This window comes from Pleurodeles waltl, chromosome 2_1 (genome assembly GCF_031143425.1).
Source record: "Pleurodeles waltl isolate 20211129_DDA chromosome 2_1, aPleWal1.hap1.20221129, whole genome shotgun sequence".
Lineage (NCBI taxonomy): Eukaryota > Metazoa > Chordata > Amphibia > Caudata > Salamandridae > Pleurodeles > Pleurodeles waltl.
The window spans coordinates 668,975,241-668,996,088 of NC_090438.1; the positions used below are offsets into that span (position 1 = coordinate 668,975,241).

Below are 20,848 nucleotides of genomic sequence, written 5' to 3' on the forward strand. Positions count from 1 at the left end.
TGGAAATACAAAGGTTTTCTTGATAGCTATTTTTCACTCTTTATATTTCAGCAAATGAATTGCTGTATATCCAGTATAGAATGAAAATGCACTGCAGGGTGCAGCTCATTTATTGGCTCTGGGTACCTAGGGTTCTTGATGAACCTACAAGCCCTATACATCCCCGCAACCAGAAGAGTCCAGCAGACGTAATGGTATAATCTGACATTGCAGGAAAAAGTTACAGAGTAAAACGTAGAGAAACATTGCTGTTTTTTTCACCTCAATTTCAATATTTTTCTTTTTCAGTTGTTATTTTCTGTAGGAAACCCTTGTAGGATCTACACAAATTACCCCTTGCTGAATTCAGAATTTTGTCTACTTTTCAGAAATGTTTAGATTTCTGGGATCCAGCATTGGTTTCACGCCCATTTCTGTCACTGACTGGAAGGAGGCTGAAAGCACAAAAAATCATAAAAATGGGGTATGTCCTAGTAAAATGCCAAATTTGTGATGAAAAATTGGTTTTTCTGATTCAAGTCTGCCTGTTCCTGAAAGCTGGGAAGCTGGTGATTTTAGCACCACAAGCCCTTTGTTGATGCCATTTTCAGGGAAAAAAATCACAAGCCTTCTTCTGCTGCCACTTTTTCCCATTTTTTTGAAAAAAACGAAATTTTCACTGTATTTTGGCTAATTTCTTGGCCTCCTTCAGGGGAACCCACAAAGTCTGGGTACCTCTCGAATCCCTAGGATGTTAGAAAAAAAGGACACAAATTTGGCTTGGCTAGCTTATGTGGACAAAACGTTATGAGGGCCTAAGCGCGAACTGCCCCAAATAGCCAAAAAAAGGCCTGGCACAGGAGGAGGAAAAGGCCTGGCAGCGAAGGGGTTAAGAGAAAAATAAAATAAAAAAATAAAATGCTGGAGGAAAAGTAAACACTTATTTCGAGATATTTCAAAACTGTGCATTGAACTCAATATTTTCAGTCCTTGTAAATGACCTGCTTTCACTTTTAAAATACTTTTCAACTAGAAAACCCTGAACATAATTTGAAAAGAAAAGGACGTGTCAGAATTTAAAGGAAAACGCTTGTTACTGCCTAATTTCTTTCAAATGGAACTATGACTAGCAATTTGGTCCTCTGCCGTAGCATAGGGAGCAGATTTATGAGTCTCCAGGAAAAGACACATCTAATTTTCAGTAATGCTACATACACCTTCTGCCTTAAATGCCAGCTGAGTGAGTGCAGCAGTCAGCCACCCCGTGCCATAAAAGCCATTATGTGCCATGGCCTCTGACTTCATGGAATAGATGGAATGCAGATAATATATGCTCTTTAGTCATACCACAGCAAAAATATACGTGAGCTTTTCTAAAGGATAGGGAGCAAGAAAAAAAGCGTCTGAAGGTATTTGGTGGGGGAAGGCACCACATGAGGGAAACATCCTGAAAGCACATACACTCTCATAGAGTGTTGAATGAAAAAAATATAGTTTTCTAAATATAGGCAGTGGAAGGATAAAGTCAGCCACTCAAAAGAAAGGTAAAGAGGGTATGATTCAGGGATGGGGCAAACACAAGAAAGGGAAGGTATACCATCAAATAAAAAGGCAACATAAGAGTGACAATTAAGCAAACCAATGGCAAGCTTTGGGTAGGCCCTAAGCCCACTGCAAGTTTTTAGTATGGTCGACAAGAGGCTTTCTCCTACTAGACACCTACAAGGTGTCTTTTAGGTTAAACTGAAAAGGCCATGAGGTGCCCTATGGCTCGATCTTGACACAAATACATATTTTTACTCTTCACATTGAGGCATTGGGAGAACTGATAGCCAATGCTTGCGTCTCTAGTCACCAGTTTCACAAAAGTATCCAACTTTAACTTAAGCTGTCCTCTGAGGCTAAATATGCCTCAGAGAAGTTGCCTCTTGGTCTTTGATTGAATGTACTAAATTGAAGTTTTTAACTAATATGATGACATATGGCATTTTGGCTTAATCGTTCCATTCTTTTCATTTTCTTTTTGACTCTGAAATGTGACTTTGGTACCACACTGCAAAGAACACACCTTTGAAAGGGTCTCAGCTAACTTAAGCAGATGCAGCCATTTTACCTGTCACCTCTATTAAATTATATAGTAGAAGTAAATGAAATGTATTTCATAATAAAATCCTTTCATTGGTGGCTTTTTGAGGCTACTGTTCAATTTGAATGTGCATGCAATTTTATGCTAACCTACATATTTTCCCTCAAACATGAGCTTGTTGTAAAGTTAAAAAAGACTTGGATTAACAACTTTGAGATGCTTGACACTCTGTTTTCATTTGCAACTCTGCGATTCTAAAATTTTAGCTCACTCGTGTGTGTTTGTGTATTTATATATATATGGAAAATGTCACTTACCCAGTGTACATCTGCTCATGGCATTAGTCGCTGCAGATTCACATGCTGTGCACATCCCGCCATCTAGTGTTGGGCTCGGAGTGTTACAAGTTTTTCTTCGAAGAAGTCTTTTCGAGTCACAGGATCGAGGAACTCCTCCCATTTCGGCTCCATTGCGCATGGGTGTCGACTCCATCTTAGATTGTTTTCCCCGCTGAGGGTGAGGTTGGAGTTGTGTATTTTAGTAATAGTGCCCATGCAATGGAGTGAATATGTATGTACATAATGAAGTTTAAAGTAATATATTTACAAATTTACAAATGTTCAAGATCAACTTCTAAACGGCTACAAGCTCCCGGGGAGGCGGGTGGGCGCATGTGAATCTGCAGCGACTAATGCCACGAACAGATGTACACTGGGTAAGTGACATTTTCCGTTCGATGGCATGTGTAGCTGCAGATACACATGCTGTGCATAGACTAGTAAGCAGTTATCTCCCCAAAAGCGGTGGTTCAGACTGTAGGAGTTGAAGTTGTTTGAAACAATGTTCGTAGTACTGCTTGACCTACTGTGGCTTGTTGTGTCGTTAACACATCCACACAGTAGTGTTTGGTAAATGTTTGAGGCGTAGACCAGGTAGCTGCTTTACATATTTCGGTCTTTGGAATATTTCCTAGAAAGGCCATGGTAGCACCTTTCTTTCTAGTTGAGTGTGCCTTTGGTGTAATAGGCAGTTCTCTTTTTGCTTTAAGATAACAAGTTTGAATGCAATTAACTATCCATCTAGCAATGCCTTGTTTAGAAATTGGATTTCCTGTATGAGGTTTTTGGAAGGCAATAAATAATTGTTTTGTTTTTCGAATTAGTTTTGTTCTGTCAATGTAGTACATTAACGCTCTTTTGATGTCTAATGTATGTAGTGCTCTTTCAGCTACAGAATCTGGCTGTGGAAAGAACACTGGTAGTTCTACTGTCTGGTTCAAGTGGAACGGTGATATGACTTTTGGTAAGAATTTAGGATTTGTTCGTAAGACTAATTTATGCTTGTGTATCTGAATAAATGGTTCTTGTATGGTAAATGCTTGTATCTCACTTACTCTTCTTAGAGATGTGATAGCAATTAGGAATGCAACCTTCCATGTTAAATATTGCATTTCACATGAGTGCATAGGTTCGAAGGGTGGACCCATGAGGCATGTTAAGACAATGTTGAGGTTCCACGAAGGAACTGGTGGTGTTCTTGGTGGTATAATTCTCTTTAGGCCTTCCATAAATGCTTTAATGACTGGTATCCTAAATAATGAAGTTGAGTGTGTAATTTGCAGATAAGTTGAACTTGCGGTAAGATGTATTCTAATGGATGAAAAAGCTAGCTTTGACTTTTGCAAATGTAATAAGTAGCTTACAATGTCTTTAGCAGATGCGTGTAATGGTTGGATTTGATTATTGTGGCAATAATAAACAAATCTTTTCCACTTATTTGCATAGCAATGTCTAGTGGTTGGTTTCCTAGCTTGTTTTATGACCTCCATACATTTCTGTGTAAGGTCTAAGTGTCAGAATTCTAAGATTTCAGGAGCCAAATTGCTAGATTGAGCGATGCTGGATTTGGGTGTCTGATCTGTTGTTTGTGTTGAGTTAACAGATCTGGTTTGTTTGGTAGTTTCACATGAGGCACTACTGAGAGGTCTAGTAGTGTTGTGTACCAAGGTTGTCTTGCCCAAGTTGGTGCTATTAGTATGAGTTTGAGTTTGTTTTGACTCAATTTGTTTACTAGATATGGAAGGAGTGGGAGAGGGGGAAAAGCGTATGCAAATATCCCTGACCAACTCATCCATAACGCATTGCCCTGAGACTGATTTTGTGGGTATCTGGATGCAAAGTTTTGGCATTTTGCGTTTTCTTTTGTTGCAAATAGGTCTATTTGTGGTGTTCCCCATCTTTGGAAGTAAGTGTTCAGTATTTCGGGGTGAATCTCTCTTTCGTGGATCTGTTGATGATCCCGAGAAAGATTGTCTGCTAACTGATTCTGAATCCCTGGAATAAACTGTGCTATTAGGCGAATGTGGTTGTGAATCGCCCAATACCATATTTTTTGTGCTAGAAGACACAGCTGAGTTGATTGTGTTCCTCCCTGTTTGTTTAGATAATACATCGTTGTCATGTTGTCTGTTTTGACAAGGATGTGTTTTTGGCTTATTATGGGTTGAAATGCTTTTAGCGCTAGAAATACTGCCAGTAGTTCTAAGTGATTTATGTGAAGTTGTCTTTGCTGAGTGTCCCATTGTCCCTGGATGCTGTGTTGATTGAGATGAGCTCCCCATCCTATCATGGAGGCATCCGTAGTTATTACGTATTGTGGCACTGGGTCTTGGAAAGGCCGCCCTTGGTTTAAGTTTATGTTGTTCCACCATAGAAGCGAGGTGTATGTTTGGCGGTCTATCAACACTAGATCTAGAAGTTGACCCTGTGACCATTGTGATGCTAGGCACTGTTGTAAGGGCCGCATGTACAATCTGGCGTTTGGGACAATGGCTATGCATGAGGACATCATGCCTAGTAGTTTCATTACCATCTTGACCTGTATTCTTTGTTCTGGATACATGACCTGTATTACCTTGTGAAAAGCTTGTACCCTTTGTGGACTTGTATTTGCTGCCTTCTGATATGTGCAGCTACCACTGCCAGGCATTTTGTAAATACTCTTGGTGGAGTTGTTATCCCAAATGGCAACACCTTGAATTGGTAATGTACCCCTTGGAATACAAACCTTAGGTACTTTCTGTGTGAAGGATGTATCGGTATATGGAAGTATGCATCCTTTAGGTCTAGTGTTGTCATGTAGTCTTGCTGTTTGAGCAATGGGATTACGTCCTGTAATGTCACCATGTGGAAGTGATCTGATTTGATGTATGTATTTAAAGTTCTGAGATCTAATATAGGTCTTAGAGTTTTGTCCTTTTTGGGTATGAGAAAGTACAGAGAGTAAACTCCTGTTCCTTTCTGATGAACTGGTACTAATTCTATTGCTTCTTTTTGTAACAACGCTTGTACTTCCAGTTGTAGAAGGTCTATGTGCTGTTTTGACATATTGTGTGTTTTCGGTGGGACATTTGGAGGGAAATTGAGAAATTCTATGCAATAACCATGCTGGATAATTGCTAATACCCAAGTATCTGTTGTTATTTTTTCCCATTGTTTGTAGAACTTGGTTAGTCTCCCCCCCACAGGTGTTACGTGTTGGGGATTTGTGACGTGTAAGTCACTGTTTGTTTTGTGGAGTTTTGGGACTTTGGAACTTCCCTCTACTTTTTTGGAACTGTCCCCCTCTATATTGTCCCCGAAAACGTCCCTGCTGATATTGGCTCTGATAAGTGCTTTGCCCTCGAAACCCCCCTCTAAACTTTGTTTTACGAAATGTGCCTCTGCTCTGTGGGGAGTAGAATGCGCCCATGGCTTTGGCTGTATCAGTGTCTTTCTTAAGCTTTCGATAGCAGTGTCCACCTCCGGCTTAAACAACTGCTGTCCGTTAAATGGCATATTCAGCACAGCTTGCTGTATTTCTGGTTTAAATCCTGATGTATGCAGCCATGCATGTCTCCTTATTGTCACTGCTGTGTTTACAGTTCTAGCAGCTGTGTCTGCTGCATCCATTGCTGACCGTATCTGATTGTTCGAGATACTCTGTCCTTCTTCTACTACTTGCTGTGCTCTCTTCTGGAACTCCTTGGGCAAATTTTCTATAAACTGTTGCATTTCGTCCCAATGAGCCCTATCGTATCTGGCCAACAAAGCCTGTGAGTTTGCAATACGCCACTGGTTTGCTGCCTGGGCCGCCACCCTTTTCCCTGCTGCGTCGAATTTACGACTTTCTTTATCTGGAGGTGGTGCATCTCCTGAAGTATGTGAATTCGCTCTCTTGCGAGCTGCCCCTACTACAACTGAGTCCGGTGTGAGCTGTTGTGTGATGTACACGGGGTCTGTTGGTGGCGGTTTATATTTTTTCTCCACTCTTGGAGTAATGGCCCTTCCTTTTACAGGCTCCTGAAACACTTGTTTGGAGTGTTTTAGTATTCCAGGTAGCATGGGGAGACTCTGGTACTGGCTGTGTGTCGACGACAGTGTATTAAATAGAAAGTCGTCTTCAATGGGCTCTGCATGCAGGCTGACATTATGAAATGCCGCTGCCCTCGGCACCACCTGTGCGTAGGCTGTACTATCTTCTGGTGGCGACGGTCTAGCTGGATAACAGTCAGGACTATTATCTGACACTGGCGCATCATAAAGATCCCACGCGTCTGGGTCATCTTGACTCATCCCTGTATGAGTCGGGGATTGCATCATAGGTGGAGTGGCTACCGGTGATGGTTGCGGTGAGCGTTGTGGAGACGGTGGCGGGCTTACTTGTTTAGCCACCTTTGCCTGTGGCTGCTTGTCTTTCTCCTGGAAGGCAAGTTTGCGTTTCATTCTAATAGGAGGGAGAGTGCTGATCTTCCCCGTTTCTTTTTGGATATGGAGCCTTCTTTGGGTGTAATCTGTCTCCATTGTCTCCAGTTCCTGTCCAAATCTATGTATTTTCATTTGTGAGGACAGTCCCTGTTCCTCTATGTAGGAACTTGATTTCGGTTCCGAGGCCGAATGTTTCGGTATCGAAACCTTTTCGGCTGCTTTTTTCGGTTCCGACGAAACCTTTTTTATTTTCGGTGTCGTGGTCTCTCGGTGCCGACCCATTTCGGTCCCGCTGTCTCGGTGCCGCTGTCTCGGGCCCGAGATTGCTGTGTGGCGGTATCTCGACCGGAGTCGGATGACTTCGACACCAGCGTGCCCTTTTTCGGGTTAAGCCATGGCCTGTTGGCGGTGGCGTCCCCTGGGCTTTTGTGGTCTTCTTGTGAGTTTTATGTTTCGACGTCTTACTCACGGTTTTCGGCGTTTCTTCTGTATGGAGCTCGTCCAAGTCCGAGTCCTGGATGGAGAAGGTTTCTTCTTCCTCCTCGAAATGCCCTTGTCCTGTCGGCGCCAACGCCATCTGCAGTCTTCTTGCTCTTTGGTCTCTTAGTGTCTTCCTGGACCGAAACGCTCGACAGGCTTCACAAGTATCTTCCTTGTGCTCTGGAGACAAACACAAGTTACAGACCAGATGCTGATCTGTATACGGATACTTGTCATGGCATTTTGGGCAGAAGCGGAATGGGGTCCGTTCCATCAGCCTTGAAGAGACACGTGGCCGGGCTGACCAGGCCCGGACGGGGGATCGAAAAAAACCTCGAAGGGCCACCAGAGCTCTTCAAAAGTCAGTGTCGATCTGTTATAACTAACCCGATACCGAACGCAAACAATATCGACGATTTTTCCGAGATTCTAACTAACTTTCCGACCCGAAACCCAGAGCGAAAAGGAACACGTCCGAACCCGATGGCGGAAAAAAAACAATCTAAGATGGAGTCGACACCCATGCCCAATAGAGCCGAAATGGGAGGAGTCCCTCGATCTCGTGACTCAAAAAGACTTCTTCGAAGAAAAACAACTTGTAACACTCTGAGCCTAACACTAGATGGCAGGATGCGCACAGCATGTGTATCTGCAGCTACACATGCCATCGAACATATATATATATATATTTAATGCAATCTACTTATCTGACTCTCGACACTGTCTAGGTGGCAGCACAAGAAATGACTTTGAGTAGTTACTGGGCATTCTTTGGGCAACACACCTGCATCAGTAATTCTACTATATAATTTTAGAAGAGTTGACAGGTAAGAATAATGGCGTCTGAGCTGTTAGCTGAGACCATTGCAATTGGGTGTTCTATTTAATGTGGGTCCAAAGTGACATTTCTCGTGGCGTGAGTTTGTTGTATGAGGTTATTAAGCTGGGTTTTCCGTGAGTAGTTGCTACATATTTCTAATGCTTTTGTTAATGAATTCAATGAGTTGTGTACTGCTATATTTCGTACCACTATTCTGCTTCTTTATTGTACATTTAATGAGTATCTAACATTTTGTGTCTATTGCAATTTATGAGAATACAATTTCTTAGCATTTTCATGTTTTGTGGTTTCTTGAAAAGTTTCCCTCATTCCCTTTTGGAACAGATTTGCACGTTCAGTGTCTTAAATAAAAGTATGTTAAAGTAAAAGTCAAGCAGCAATGCTCATTCTTTGTTTAATGACTCACTTTAGCTCTTGTAAAATGTTCCATTGAAACTGCAGAAAGTTTCCGTATTTCACTACTTACATCAGTTCTCCTGTTTTCAGCAGACGTAGTTCCGTGTCCTGTGGAACCTGCAAATCATCTGGTTCGTCCAGAGTCAAGGAGCTGCATGAACTGTTCCTGAAAGAAGCCAAATGCTTTATTAGCTGTGGCAGAGCCAGACAGCAACAAACATGCATTCTCTGGAAGTATTACAGTATTACATGTAATGGAAGTTAGAGAGGATGCCAGAATGGCCTGTCACTTCAGGTTTTAGTTTATACAGACCACAAACACCTTAAAGGAGCATAGAACCCAAAGCCAAGTAGCCATCTATATGGTAATCAGAACGACTGGTACATTGTGCAGCTGATTCGCAAATTTCTCTTAACAAGGCCTAAGTTTACAATAAATGGATCATTGCAGAATCAGATGTAACAGCCTAAAAACAACTGTCCCTACAACATGTCTGCAACAAATCACATGGAATTGCATCACCTGCCACTCCCCTCTTAAAGGCAGACCCAAGGACTCCAACATATCTTGTGGGTGGGCATGAGGTAAGTGGGGGAGGGACTCAGTTCAGGTGGTCAGCACAGATGTTGCAGCTCCTCAAAACCCAGATTTACAGCTCAGTATGCCCTCATGCGAGAGAAACTTCTCTTAGGTACAAATCCAAGCCCTTTTGGCCAAGGAAACTAGAAGTGAGATACAGGTCCAAGCCCTGAATACCAGCAGAGACAAACAAACAGTTAGCTGATTATAACCAGTCATAATTTGAGGGTTTGTATGGCACAGACCACCTCAAGGCAGTATCAGCCGCAAGCTTTACATTGGAGTGAGGGTGGAGGAGAACCCACTGCTACAACATCTTACTTAAGCAGACCAGGAAACTGTACAGTACATTTTAAAAATCAATCATGCAGCTACACTCAAAGAGAAAGGGTTGAAACCATCAAAACCATTGAGTGGCAGCGATTCTTTATACTTAACTCATCTGCCATGAGTGGATGGTGGAGTATATGTATATCAAGATGGTTTCACTACTGTACAAAAGTCTAAAGATATTTTAGAAACCCTCTGCCGGGGGGCAGAATCTGGCTGCCGTCTGGTCTGAAATGGCCGCCTCAACATAGAGCTCCTAGAGGGGAGAAGGATTACCTAAACAGCTGTCAAAAAGCCTCTTTGGAGCCAGAATGAAATATACATGTGATAACAGCCACAAAAACTTCAAAGTGAGAGACAACAGTTAAAACTGAGTTCTTAATTGAAGCCCGGCTACAAATCACCTGAACAGGGCCCCTCAGCAGAGCAAAGAACAATACTTTCTGTCAGGAAAAAGAGTCAGCTGCTGAAGAGATAAGGGGCTTTCTTCCTGTTTAAACTGGGAGGCTGCACCAGGGGAATTACATTACTGTTGACCTTTGGTTGAACTCTCCACACAGCACAGGGAAGCCTCTGACAACTCTCAACTCTGAGGTATTTTCTCTTCATTTAATTGTTCAGACTCCATTACATGAATATGTGAGCACAGAAATTTCTTGTCAGCAGAGTGTGTGGAGCAAATGCAGTTCAGAAAGTAAGTGTTGCACACCATTTCTGCAGCTGAGAGAGTCTGTGAAAGTTACTCATTCTGTCAGGAAATACAGGCAGTTTCTTAACAGATAAGTGGAATTCCCTTTCTTGAAAGTTGAAAGGCTGCTGTAGGGGAAATATGAACTTTCACTTCTGAAGTATTTCACTTCATTTGACAAGTTTAGAGCCTGCTATGCAATTAAGTAAATGCTGGAATTCCTATAAAGCAAATTTGGATAGGCAGGCAAAAGATCTGAGCTATTTCTGATGCACTGGTTCTCAGGGACACCTGTATGAAAGCATTCAGTCATGACTTTTAAAAATTCTAGAAGTCTGTGGCAAAGACTAATTCTGTCAGGAAACACAGCCAGCTGCTGATGAGATAAGTGAAAAGGCTGCTGTAAGAAAAGCCTCTGTCATCTCTGAGGTATTTCTCTTCACTTAACTGTTCAGAATCCATTACGTGATTATGTAAGCGCAGGAATTTCTTGTCTACAGGTGTATAGTGTAAATACAGTTTGGCAAGTGAGTGTTGTACACCGTTCCTACAGCTGAGAGAGTTTGCGAAAATTACTCATTCTATCAGGAAACACAGACAATTTCTGAAGAGATATGTGAAATTCCTTTCCTTGAGTGCCGAAAGGTTGCTGTATGAGAAGCATATAAACTTTCACTTCTGAGGTATTTCTCTAAATTTGACAACTTAGACTCCACTATGAAATTAAGTAAACGCCGGAATTCCTATCAGCAAAGGGGGTAAAGTGAATTTGGGTAGGCAGGCAAAAACTGTACAACATTTCTGATGCACTGTTTTTCAGTGACGCATGCTTGAAAACATATAACCATAATTTTAAAATCCCAGATGTCTGTCACCATTTACAGTGTTAATATCTACCTACTTTGTGACTCAATTGGATATCACATTAATTAAAGTATAACAGTATGGCAAGTGGCAAATCTAATAGAAAGCCTTTGTTTACACAAATAGTAGGGAACACTGTACCTCCAGGCACGTCTACTATTGTCCCACAAGACATTGCTTCTATGGACCTCATTTTAAAAGAGATCTCTGCCGTGAGGCAAAGATTTGGATCTATGGATGTACAAATGTCAGATTTTTAGAAGAGAAATTAGATAATGCAGAGTATTGGGGTCCAGATATCTGGCACCTAAAACAAAAAGTTATAGGTTTGGAAGACAGGGCCCAAATAAATAACATTTGTTTTTATGGAATTCCAGAAAAAATGGACATCAATAATGATGTGAAGAACTTGCTACTAACGTTAATAGCATGGCTACTGAACTTATCTTTTGAGCATCCCCTTGAGTTGCAGAGAGCTCACAGAATTCGATCAAGAACTCCAACTTCAACTCTTGAATCTAGACCTAGACCGATTATAGCATTCCTCCGATATCATGAACAGGTCCGCCAAATATTAACAGCTGCTCGTAAATATGGTCCGTATTACTTGGAAGGCCATAAAGTATTTATTGCTGCAGACTTCTCCACTGAAACCAATGCCAAATGAAAAGCGTTACTGCAACTTAGGCCAAGACTTCGCAGATGGGATATCAAATATGGTCTTTTAGAACCTGCTACAATGTGGATCACAATGGATGGGAAATCAAGGGATTACACAGAGCCTGAGGATCTGGTACGCTTCCTGGACAGTTTAGATGACCAACATATGGACTCAACACCACCAAACCTGAACAAAACATCTATGAATAGTCCGCTTCAATTACAGAAGGATCCACAAAGCCATCGTAGCGGTAGATTACAAGTCCGTACCTTTAAGAAACAGTTTGACAGAGATAAAGCAGTACACTGCAGAAAGGTACTCACACAGGAAAATCCCAGAGACAAATCTAGATCACCTCTAAAGACATCCACGTCTTTTAATAAAGTAACTGATGCTCAACCTTCCACTATCACTTCTTCCAGCTAGATGAGTATATTTATACATGCTATGTATTAATATAATGTTATTACTGTTTTACTGTAGTTATTCATTCTGATGAATATGATTCATTTCCTATCCTCATATATTCTTGTTCAATAACCAATTGCATTTCCTACTGTATTTGTATATGCATATTTTCTCTTGGATAGATTTTATAACTCCATAGAGTGTTTTTTCTTATAATCTATTTACCATGAGAGGTTTTCCTTTCCTCCCCTGCAGAGTCTGGGTTTCGAATTGAGGTTTAGACCCACCGACGAAAGAAACATATTCTTTGATCTGAAGTGTTCTTTTACATTCTAGCACATAGAACGGTTTACTTACACCATTTAGAGTTTAGTGTTAACAATATTTTATCATTATAGTTCCACATATTGGTTTCATGTTTCCTACACTCCAGATAGCTTTTTTTTTTTTCCCTCCAGTAAGTTCCCATTATCACATTACCATATAATTTATCTACTTCCTTTTCCTTTTTTTAGCATTTTGACCCAGTTTCACACAGTACAAATATACTCTAACATTTCCAGTCAGCATTATGACAGCAAGTCCTGTGCAAATTGTCTCTCTTAATGTCAATGGCTTTACTAATCACATTAAAAGGAAGAAAATTATTTCCTATTCAGCCTCCAGACAAACTGACATGGCTCTCATCCAGGAGACTCATCTATCTGATATAGAATCAGAAAAATTACAAGACTGGGTAGGCCAGATTCTTTACAGCTGCAAATCCCCTTCTCACATATCAGGAGATGCTACATCCCACACTACTACTTGGAAAAGTGGTGTGCCATTCTAATACGGAAAACACTGCAATGCCAAATACTACAGTCATGGTCAGATGAGGATGGTAGATTTGTTTTAGCCAAGCTTAAAGTTGGTAATGATATATTAGGAGTGGGTTCCATTTATGCCCCTGTTGGGACTAAAGCCCCCTTTTTCCTTCATCTAAATAGAATTCTAACAGAAATGTGAATTTCCAGAATAGTTTTGGGAGGCGACTGGAATCTTGCGCCAGATGTGATCTTGGATAGAACAGGTCCCCTGGACACAACTTATGGTAGAGATAGAGCCATACTGGGAGACATTAGAGAAGATCATGGTTTGATCGATATATGGCGTTTACTACATCCATCCGATAAGGGGTTTACATATCACTCGACAGTACATGATTCCCATTCTAGAATAGATTACTTCCTTATTTCGCATTCTATTACACCACAATTACTAGACTGTGATGTTTTAGAAATTGCACTGTCAGATCACACTCCTATCAGTCTCCAACTTGATTGGGGTCTGAAACGCCCTCGTAGGAAAACATGGCGATTAAACATATCTCGCTACAAACTACCAGCAGAAAAGTCACAATTACAATCACATTTGACTACTTATATGAAAGATAACAAAGGCTCTGTTTCTTCTCCACAAATCTAATGGGCAGCCGCAAAAGCCACTATTAGGGGGCAAATTATGAGGGATTATGCCATAACAAATAAACGCAGAATAGAACAATAGGCCATTTTGGAAAATGATATCAAAACACTGACACATACTCATTTTAGTAATCCAACTGAAACTTCCAGATGCAGATTGGAAAAAGCTAAGATGGAACTTAATACACTAAGGGGGTTATTACAACTTTGGAGGAGGTGTTAATCCGTCCCAAAAGTGACGGTAAAGTGACGGCTCTACCACCAGCCGTATTACGAGTCCATTATATCCTATGGAACTCGTAATACGGCTGGTGGTATATCCATCACATTTGGGACGGATTAACACCTCCTCCAAAGTTGTAATAACCCCCTATATGCTTCCAAAGCAGAATATATGCTATATAGCCTTAAGGCTCGGAATTACGAACAAGGAGAAAAAGCAGGCCGTTTACTAGCAGCACAATTAAAACTGCGAGAAGCTATGACAGCTTTTCCAGCTATATATAACCCTGAGGGTAAACTAATAACTAAGACCCAAGCAATAGCTAATACATTTGCAGATTATTATACCAAGTTATATAGTTCAGAAGTTGATGATGACCTCCTCAAAGAACAGGAATTCTTTGATAAAATAACACTCCCCTGTCTCAATGAACAGGACCGGCTCGTACTGGCAGGTGAAATAACAAAGGATGAAATTGCACAAGCAATCTCCAGTCTCCCATACAATAAAGCACCGGGAGAAGATGGTTTTCCTGGGGAATTTTATCGTTGGGTAAAACCAGAAGCAATAGATGCCCTTTATGAGGCTTATAAAGAAGCAGAGGAAACTGGTAGTCTCTCCTCACTCTCAAATAAAGCTTTTATAACTGTTCTTCCCAAACCTGAGAAGGATCCATTATACTGCAGTAACTATCGTCCGATTTCTCTTCTGAATACAGATTCAAAGCTATTAGCCACCATTCCTGCCAAAAGACTCAAACAAGTTATATCTAAACTCATACATAATTCTCAAGTTGGATTCATGCTAGGCAGAAACTCCTGTAGCCATCTCCGCACTTTGGCTCACATACTTTGGTTTTCCAAGGATGCTGGAGAAGACAGAGTATCATTTTCCTTAGATGCCGAGAAGGCCTTTGACCGCATTGGAAGGAGCTATATGTTCCGTACATTGCATAGGTTGGGATTAGGTAATGATTTTACTCCAACGTTAAATGGTTATACGAGACACCATCTGCACAAGTGAATTGTGGGGGTTTCCTTTCAAAAACCTTTTTAGTGCAAAGAGGTACCCGCCAGGGTTGCCCCTTATTGCCCCTCTTATTTCTTCTTGCACTTGAACCACTGGCTGCAGCAATAAGACAGTGTTCACAAATGGCAGGCATTCCTACACCAGCAGGCATCTCAAAACTACTTCTATATGCAGATGACATATTACTCACACTTACGGATCTACCTACTTCACTCTCGGCACTCATGTCTACAATTTCTCGCTTCTCAAACATTTTTGGATACAAAGTCAATTGGAATAAGAGTGAAGCTCTCCCATTGTCCCGGGGCACAACAAAAGCAGCTATCTGAGGCTACAATTTTCAATGGAAAGCGGATCGCCCGAAGTATCTAGGTATTTATATCAACACAGGTTTAGAACATATGATTCAAGACAACTTAGATCCACTCATTGCTAAAACGAAGTCAGAATATGAAAAATTGTCCCATCTTAACCTGTCCTTTTGGGGTAGAGTCCAGGCAGTAAAAATTATTATAGTGCCTCATTTCACTTATGTTTTAGGTATGTTACCTTTGACAGTTAAAATATCAATATTGCAAGACATTGACAAAGGTATTAAAATCTTTATTTGGGGATCTCTGAGACCTAGACTCAAAATCTCCAAACTGATTGCTCACAGGCGATCTGGTGGCCTTAGTTTACCATGCATTGAACATTACTATACAGCTCTCCATTTATCTCAATTGTTTTATCTTTGGCCAAGACAGGATGACCCCCCACTATGGGTTCTTATTGAATCTTTACAGGCATCTTCAGGTTTGCAAATGTTTTATACTCATAAATCGCCTGCTTTACAAACTTCTAACCCTATTATTCAGTCTATGTTTAAGATTTGGATACACGCCCACAAACTCTTTAACAGTAATCTGAGGCTACATAATAAGGCTCCCATATGGCATAACGCTGATATTAGAATAGGGATACAGGCAATTTCCTGGGATACACAGGAGAGAGCAGGTATTCTAATGCTGGATCATCTATTCACTTTAGACAGCGAGCTTGAAACCTTTACGATGCTTCAGATAGAATTTCAACTCCCTAGCTCTCAAAAGGGGAAATACTTACAATTGAAACAAGCTCTACTTAGTAGACTAAGACCATTTCCGTGGATACCTGATTATTCCCCAGTCGTACAATACTTAAAAACTTGGGGGAAACTGAAAGCAACAGTCTCTGGATTTTATAATCTCATTGTGCTTAAACTACACTCACCATCATTACTAGCACAACTCCACGTCAAATGGCAAGGGTTACCTAATGTAGCGTATTCCAATGAGGACTGGACGGATGTTGTTATGAACATGGATAAAGGAATTAGAGAGGCAAGAATGAAATTTACTCTTTTCAAAATTCTTCATAATTGGTACTGGTCACCACAAAAACTCAAGGCAGCAGGTTTACTACACCATTCTACCTTTTGGAGGTGTCCTCATGAGTACGAATGGGAGACACAAAGGAAATAAGATGACGTAATTGGCGCTTTTGCAAAGCGCTCCAATAACCCATGGAGTTCGCACCGTATGAAAATTAAAAGCACCATGGAGTGTGAAGGGAACAAATAAAAAAAACAAGTGAAAAATTATAGTACTCTTATGGGGCAGGGAGCCCAAGACCAGTGGGCTTTGAGGAAAAGGAGCATCAGGGAAGACTCTAGTAGGGCAGTGAAAGCAATGGACTTTGGGGACATACGAGAGACGTGTGATAGAGGGACTCTCAGAAATGAGTGACACTCTAGCTGGAACCCACCAGGAATACTAAAAGAAGGGCAATGCACCAAAGAACAACAGAAACAGTGAACACTAGGTATAGACCTATTTCAACTACAAGCTGACAAGGAACCAATAATTTACTGTGGATGGTTTCAGTTACATTTAGATCAGGAGCAATGCACCCTAAAGGAGAAACAGAGCACTTAGAAGCACTGTAATAGAAGGACTCTGAAACGTAGCCACTTAGGTCATTTGGACAGGCACAAGATCCTCTGCCCCTATGACAGCGCTGGAATAAGTGACAAGGGTAAAGTAGAGGCCATCAAAACCACAACCACCATTGCAAACTATCATGCAGAGACAATCCACTATACGTTAAACATACACATGGGCTATATCGGTAAGGGCTCAAGAAACATGCACCCATTTATGCACTACCTCTCCGAGGACACACCACACTTTCACAGTCATCTATCAAAACCAATGCCTTTTTTTGAAAAGAAAACACCAGTTTAGGACCACCACTGTTATTCACAAACACCAAGAGGCCAGGTAACTAACAAATGTTGCACTATACTAATTCTCAGTAACATACCATACTATGCTATACCACACCACACCAGTGCTGAAAACTTTCTAGCAACTAGTATTGGCTTGAGACAAATGTATCACGTTCTGCTATAGAACAGGATAAGAGCAGTAGATATAGTAAATGTAAATTTTCAGCACATATGCAAACACAAATATATAGGCGGCTTCAGTAGTTCTCAGCTACCATGCCTCGAAGATCAGCCTACATCACATTTTGTCAGTAGGGTTCAGCATAGCGAAGAAAGGTTAAGAGATTTACAAGCTTTTATCACAGCCAAAATCCACCAAATATATGCATCTCCAGGATATGCCTAAAGAGCATTTGCTTTCAGGGAAGAGATTCACAGTAAAAATGTTTTACAAAATTGAAAAGGAAAAGAAGGATTGAGGACGATGCTTAACAGGTGGCTAACAATAGGAAAATGGTAGAGAAGGCACACCAAATTTTGCATTTCATTATTTTTGGAAGCGTACGGTAAGTACCAATGGAGCATATATTCTTGCTTCGCAGAGAGTTCCTCATAGGCTTTTACCCATGAACGGTCTCTAGGGTTATGGCAGTCACTGACATCTAAGGCATTTGTGGTTGCAGCCTAATTTCCATCAAAATCACCTAAATAAACATTAATGAAAGAGGTAATACTATACCCTGGAGAATTAATGCAAGTCCTGCAACTATGGCAGGCCTGTAGGGTGAGGAGATTCATGTCACAAATGCATGATGCAGCCAGTAACCAGATACATTCCCTTGACAATAATACTGAATTTGGAAATGTTATGATGGGGAGAATTATTTGCAGGCCTATAGTCCCAAAACACCTGTAGGGCTTTTGCAAAGTTAACCACATGTCAAGCGTGCATGCTGGAGTCTTTCAGGTATTAAAGGTCACTTGTGAGTTCTGGAGGCAGGTAATGTCACAATAGGAAGAACTCCTGGCAGCCATGTCTTTTTGAAAGGCCTGGAATGCTAGACAGTGTTACTCACAGGTCAGACCATCAGCCAGCAGTTCTTCCTTCTTCTTCACCTTTTTGGGTTGAGCATTGCAGCGTGCATGCGCTGCTTTTCCGACGTGTTGGTGTGTATCTGGGCTGTTAACAACGCCCACCTCTTGCCCATCACTACCACTCGTTTGTGGGCTTGCCCTTCAAAAATCCTTTGATTGCATTGGTAAATGGTTTACCTTGGGGAGGTTTTGTTACTGCCTGGCCATCGCCCCTGTTACATGGCTAACTACACTTTTGCCGATAAGTTTAATTGAGAGCGAACTTCTTTTCCTTTTGTGTATCTCTTCACGCTGATGCTCATGGCGGCTGTGGCGCTGTGAATCGGCTCCCTTATGTGAAAGTGTTTAACTTTCAATTCTCAATTTATGTAGCAAGAAAAGTCAGGTTAGGAGTTTATAACGCTAATAAGCTCTAACTCGAGCAGATGCGAGACCCATTTCATTGCAAACGCTTGTTAAATGAGAAGTTGATGCATTGCAACTTGGAGAGTTCATGACACGTTAATCTAAAAGTGATGTGGGGCTGGGCCACAGTCAGGAACAAGCCCAGCATGTATCACTCAACCTTTTATCACTCCAGAGGAGCCCTCAATGAGTACAACTTTGGAAAGTAGTATTATAATATGAAGGAGTCATGGGGCTATGCATTCAAAACACAATATGCACTGTCGCTGAAGCTTGTGTTTAGTTTAAAGATTTCATGTTTTAGCATCGGAAAACAAAGACCTACTTCCACTTCAATAGGGCCACCTTATTGGTTCCCTCTTAACTGCATTAAAGCACCCCTTACTCAGGCAAGTTGAATTGCATCGGGTGGCTGGCCAGGAAAACTCCATGGCCATTTCTGCACTTCATCTACAGTTAGTACTCATTTAGTGTAAATTGGAGGCACTCAATTGGTGCCTAAAGCAGGGAGTCATTATGAAAAGAATGTCCAGGTGAAATAGATGCAATCTACCTTGTTATCTGATCCATTCCCTAGATTATGAGCCTTTTTACAGCTATCGGTATGACTGTGGCTTTTCCAAGCAATTGCCTGTCACTGTGCAAAAACATGATCCTTAATTCATGAAGTGCAAGAGGGTCCAAAAGGAGGGGGTGAATTATATGGAGCAAGCGCCTAAAGGGATATGGGTGGCCTGAAATATGACTCTGATACCAATGTTATCCAAAGGCAAATGTGTCGCTGTCAGGTACAGAAACAGAGAGGAGGTAAGGAGACAGGCTCTTTCTGAGGGTCAGCATAAGAACATATTATGTACAAAGAAACGGAGGTGAAGTAAGGAGAGGGGTACTTTCTGAGGGTTAGCATAAGAACATAATATGCACCTTGGGCTAGGTAACACGGAGTGCGAGCAGCAGAACTACCTTTAGATTCACAGCTGAGCATGAAGGAAAGCTAATATATGTAGGTCACACTAGCTTACGCTGGAGGGTGTAAAAAAAGTTCAGTCGAGCCCGATATCAGAAGAACACTTTACTAGTTCCTCTGTAAGTTCCTAGATGTCAACAGGCAGACGTTCTCAATTGCCTTCTTTGCGTTTCAACGTAGTTACTCTTGAGCCTTTTCACTAAAGAAATATGGAAACTACTTACAACAATGTGTTACAGGTTATATTGGTAAGAACTGCAAGCTTATCAACCATCATAAACCAAAACATGACAATATTATGCGGAGGAGGCTGGAACTACGCTACCAATTGAAACCATATGCCTGACACATGTTATATAATAAAATATGTAAAAAAGTATATCTGTCACAATCTACAAAAAAGGAGATTCATACACCCTAGGGAAAATAGTAAATATCCACATGAACACTACATCATCTCATTGAACTATTAGCACAATTAGACAGGGCTAGAAGATTCAATCAGGATGCCTTTTAGAAATACCCACTTTTTGTTACTTCCCACCAGATCACATATGCAGAATATATAAAGAAATAGCAAAAAGCAGCTACATGTCCCATAAAGTAAATTCCAAATTGAGAGGTATCAAGATCAAAAGTATGTTTCCAGAGGTCACATTCAACTCTCGTAGGGCAAACTTTACACCTCTTCTGCCCCTTGCATACTCATGGCTCCTCCCACCACTCGAGCCAAGACTATGGCATAAATTGAGAGCAAGAAGAAGACATTGGTAACATAAAAATGTTGAAAAACTCCACAGGTTAAATTCTTCTCTGAGAATAACCATCCTACATTGGGCATCTGGGGCAAAGTATCAACTATAGACTCTATCCTCTGTGGGGCACTGTGCTTTTCTAGATTCTTTTATTTTATAACTATGTTTGTAACCTAGTGAACTGGAACTCTTCCTGCTCCTTGGAGATAGTCAACACAATTCTGATTGCTCTGTCTGCAGAGGATAAATCTCTGAAGACTTGACATGTGCTTCAAATTAAGTACCACCCCTCAAGGTTCAACCTACTGAAAAGGCTATGGAGAGACGTTGGAGGAGCGATGACTGAGAACTTGGGGTAAGTGCCTTTTCCCTGCATGCATGAATCCTCTGGTTAAATGTGTTCATTCTCCCATTGCTGAAATTCTTTAATTCTGCATTATGTTTGTTGTGAATAAAGATAGTCAGCTTGTGAACGGTGCATTCCCTGAGGAACAATACATGTAGAGCATTATATTGGTTCACTGCATCAGGGTTAAGGTCATTTTATAATACTTGTACTTTAAACAGCCTCTGGTGTCTGCACTGCAACACTGTCTTGTTTC

At 41.1% G+C, this 20,848-nt stretch overlaps 1 protein-coding gene across 5 annotated transcripts in view; it reads right to left on the bottom strand.

Annotated features, from left to right (window-relative positions):
- The window catches only part of FYCO1 (FYVE and coiled-coil domain autophagy adaptor 1), a 733,597-nt gene that overhangs the window by 106,950 nt on the left and 605,799 nt on the right, over positions 1 to 20,848 (bottom strand). For all 5 annotated transcript variants that reach the window (XM_069216428.1, XM_069216419.1, XM_069216401.1 and 2 more), the window contains one exon: positions 8,598 to 8,693. In XM_069216428.1, the coding sequence (XP_069072529.1) occupies positions 8,598 to 8,693 (96 nt within the window). The remainder of the gene's footprint in view (positions 1 to 8,597; positions 8,694 to 20,848) is intronic.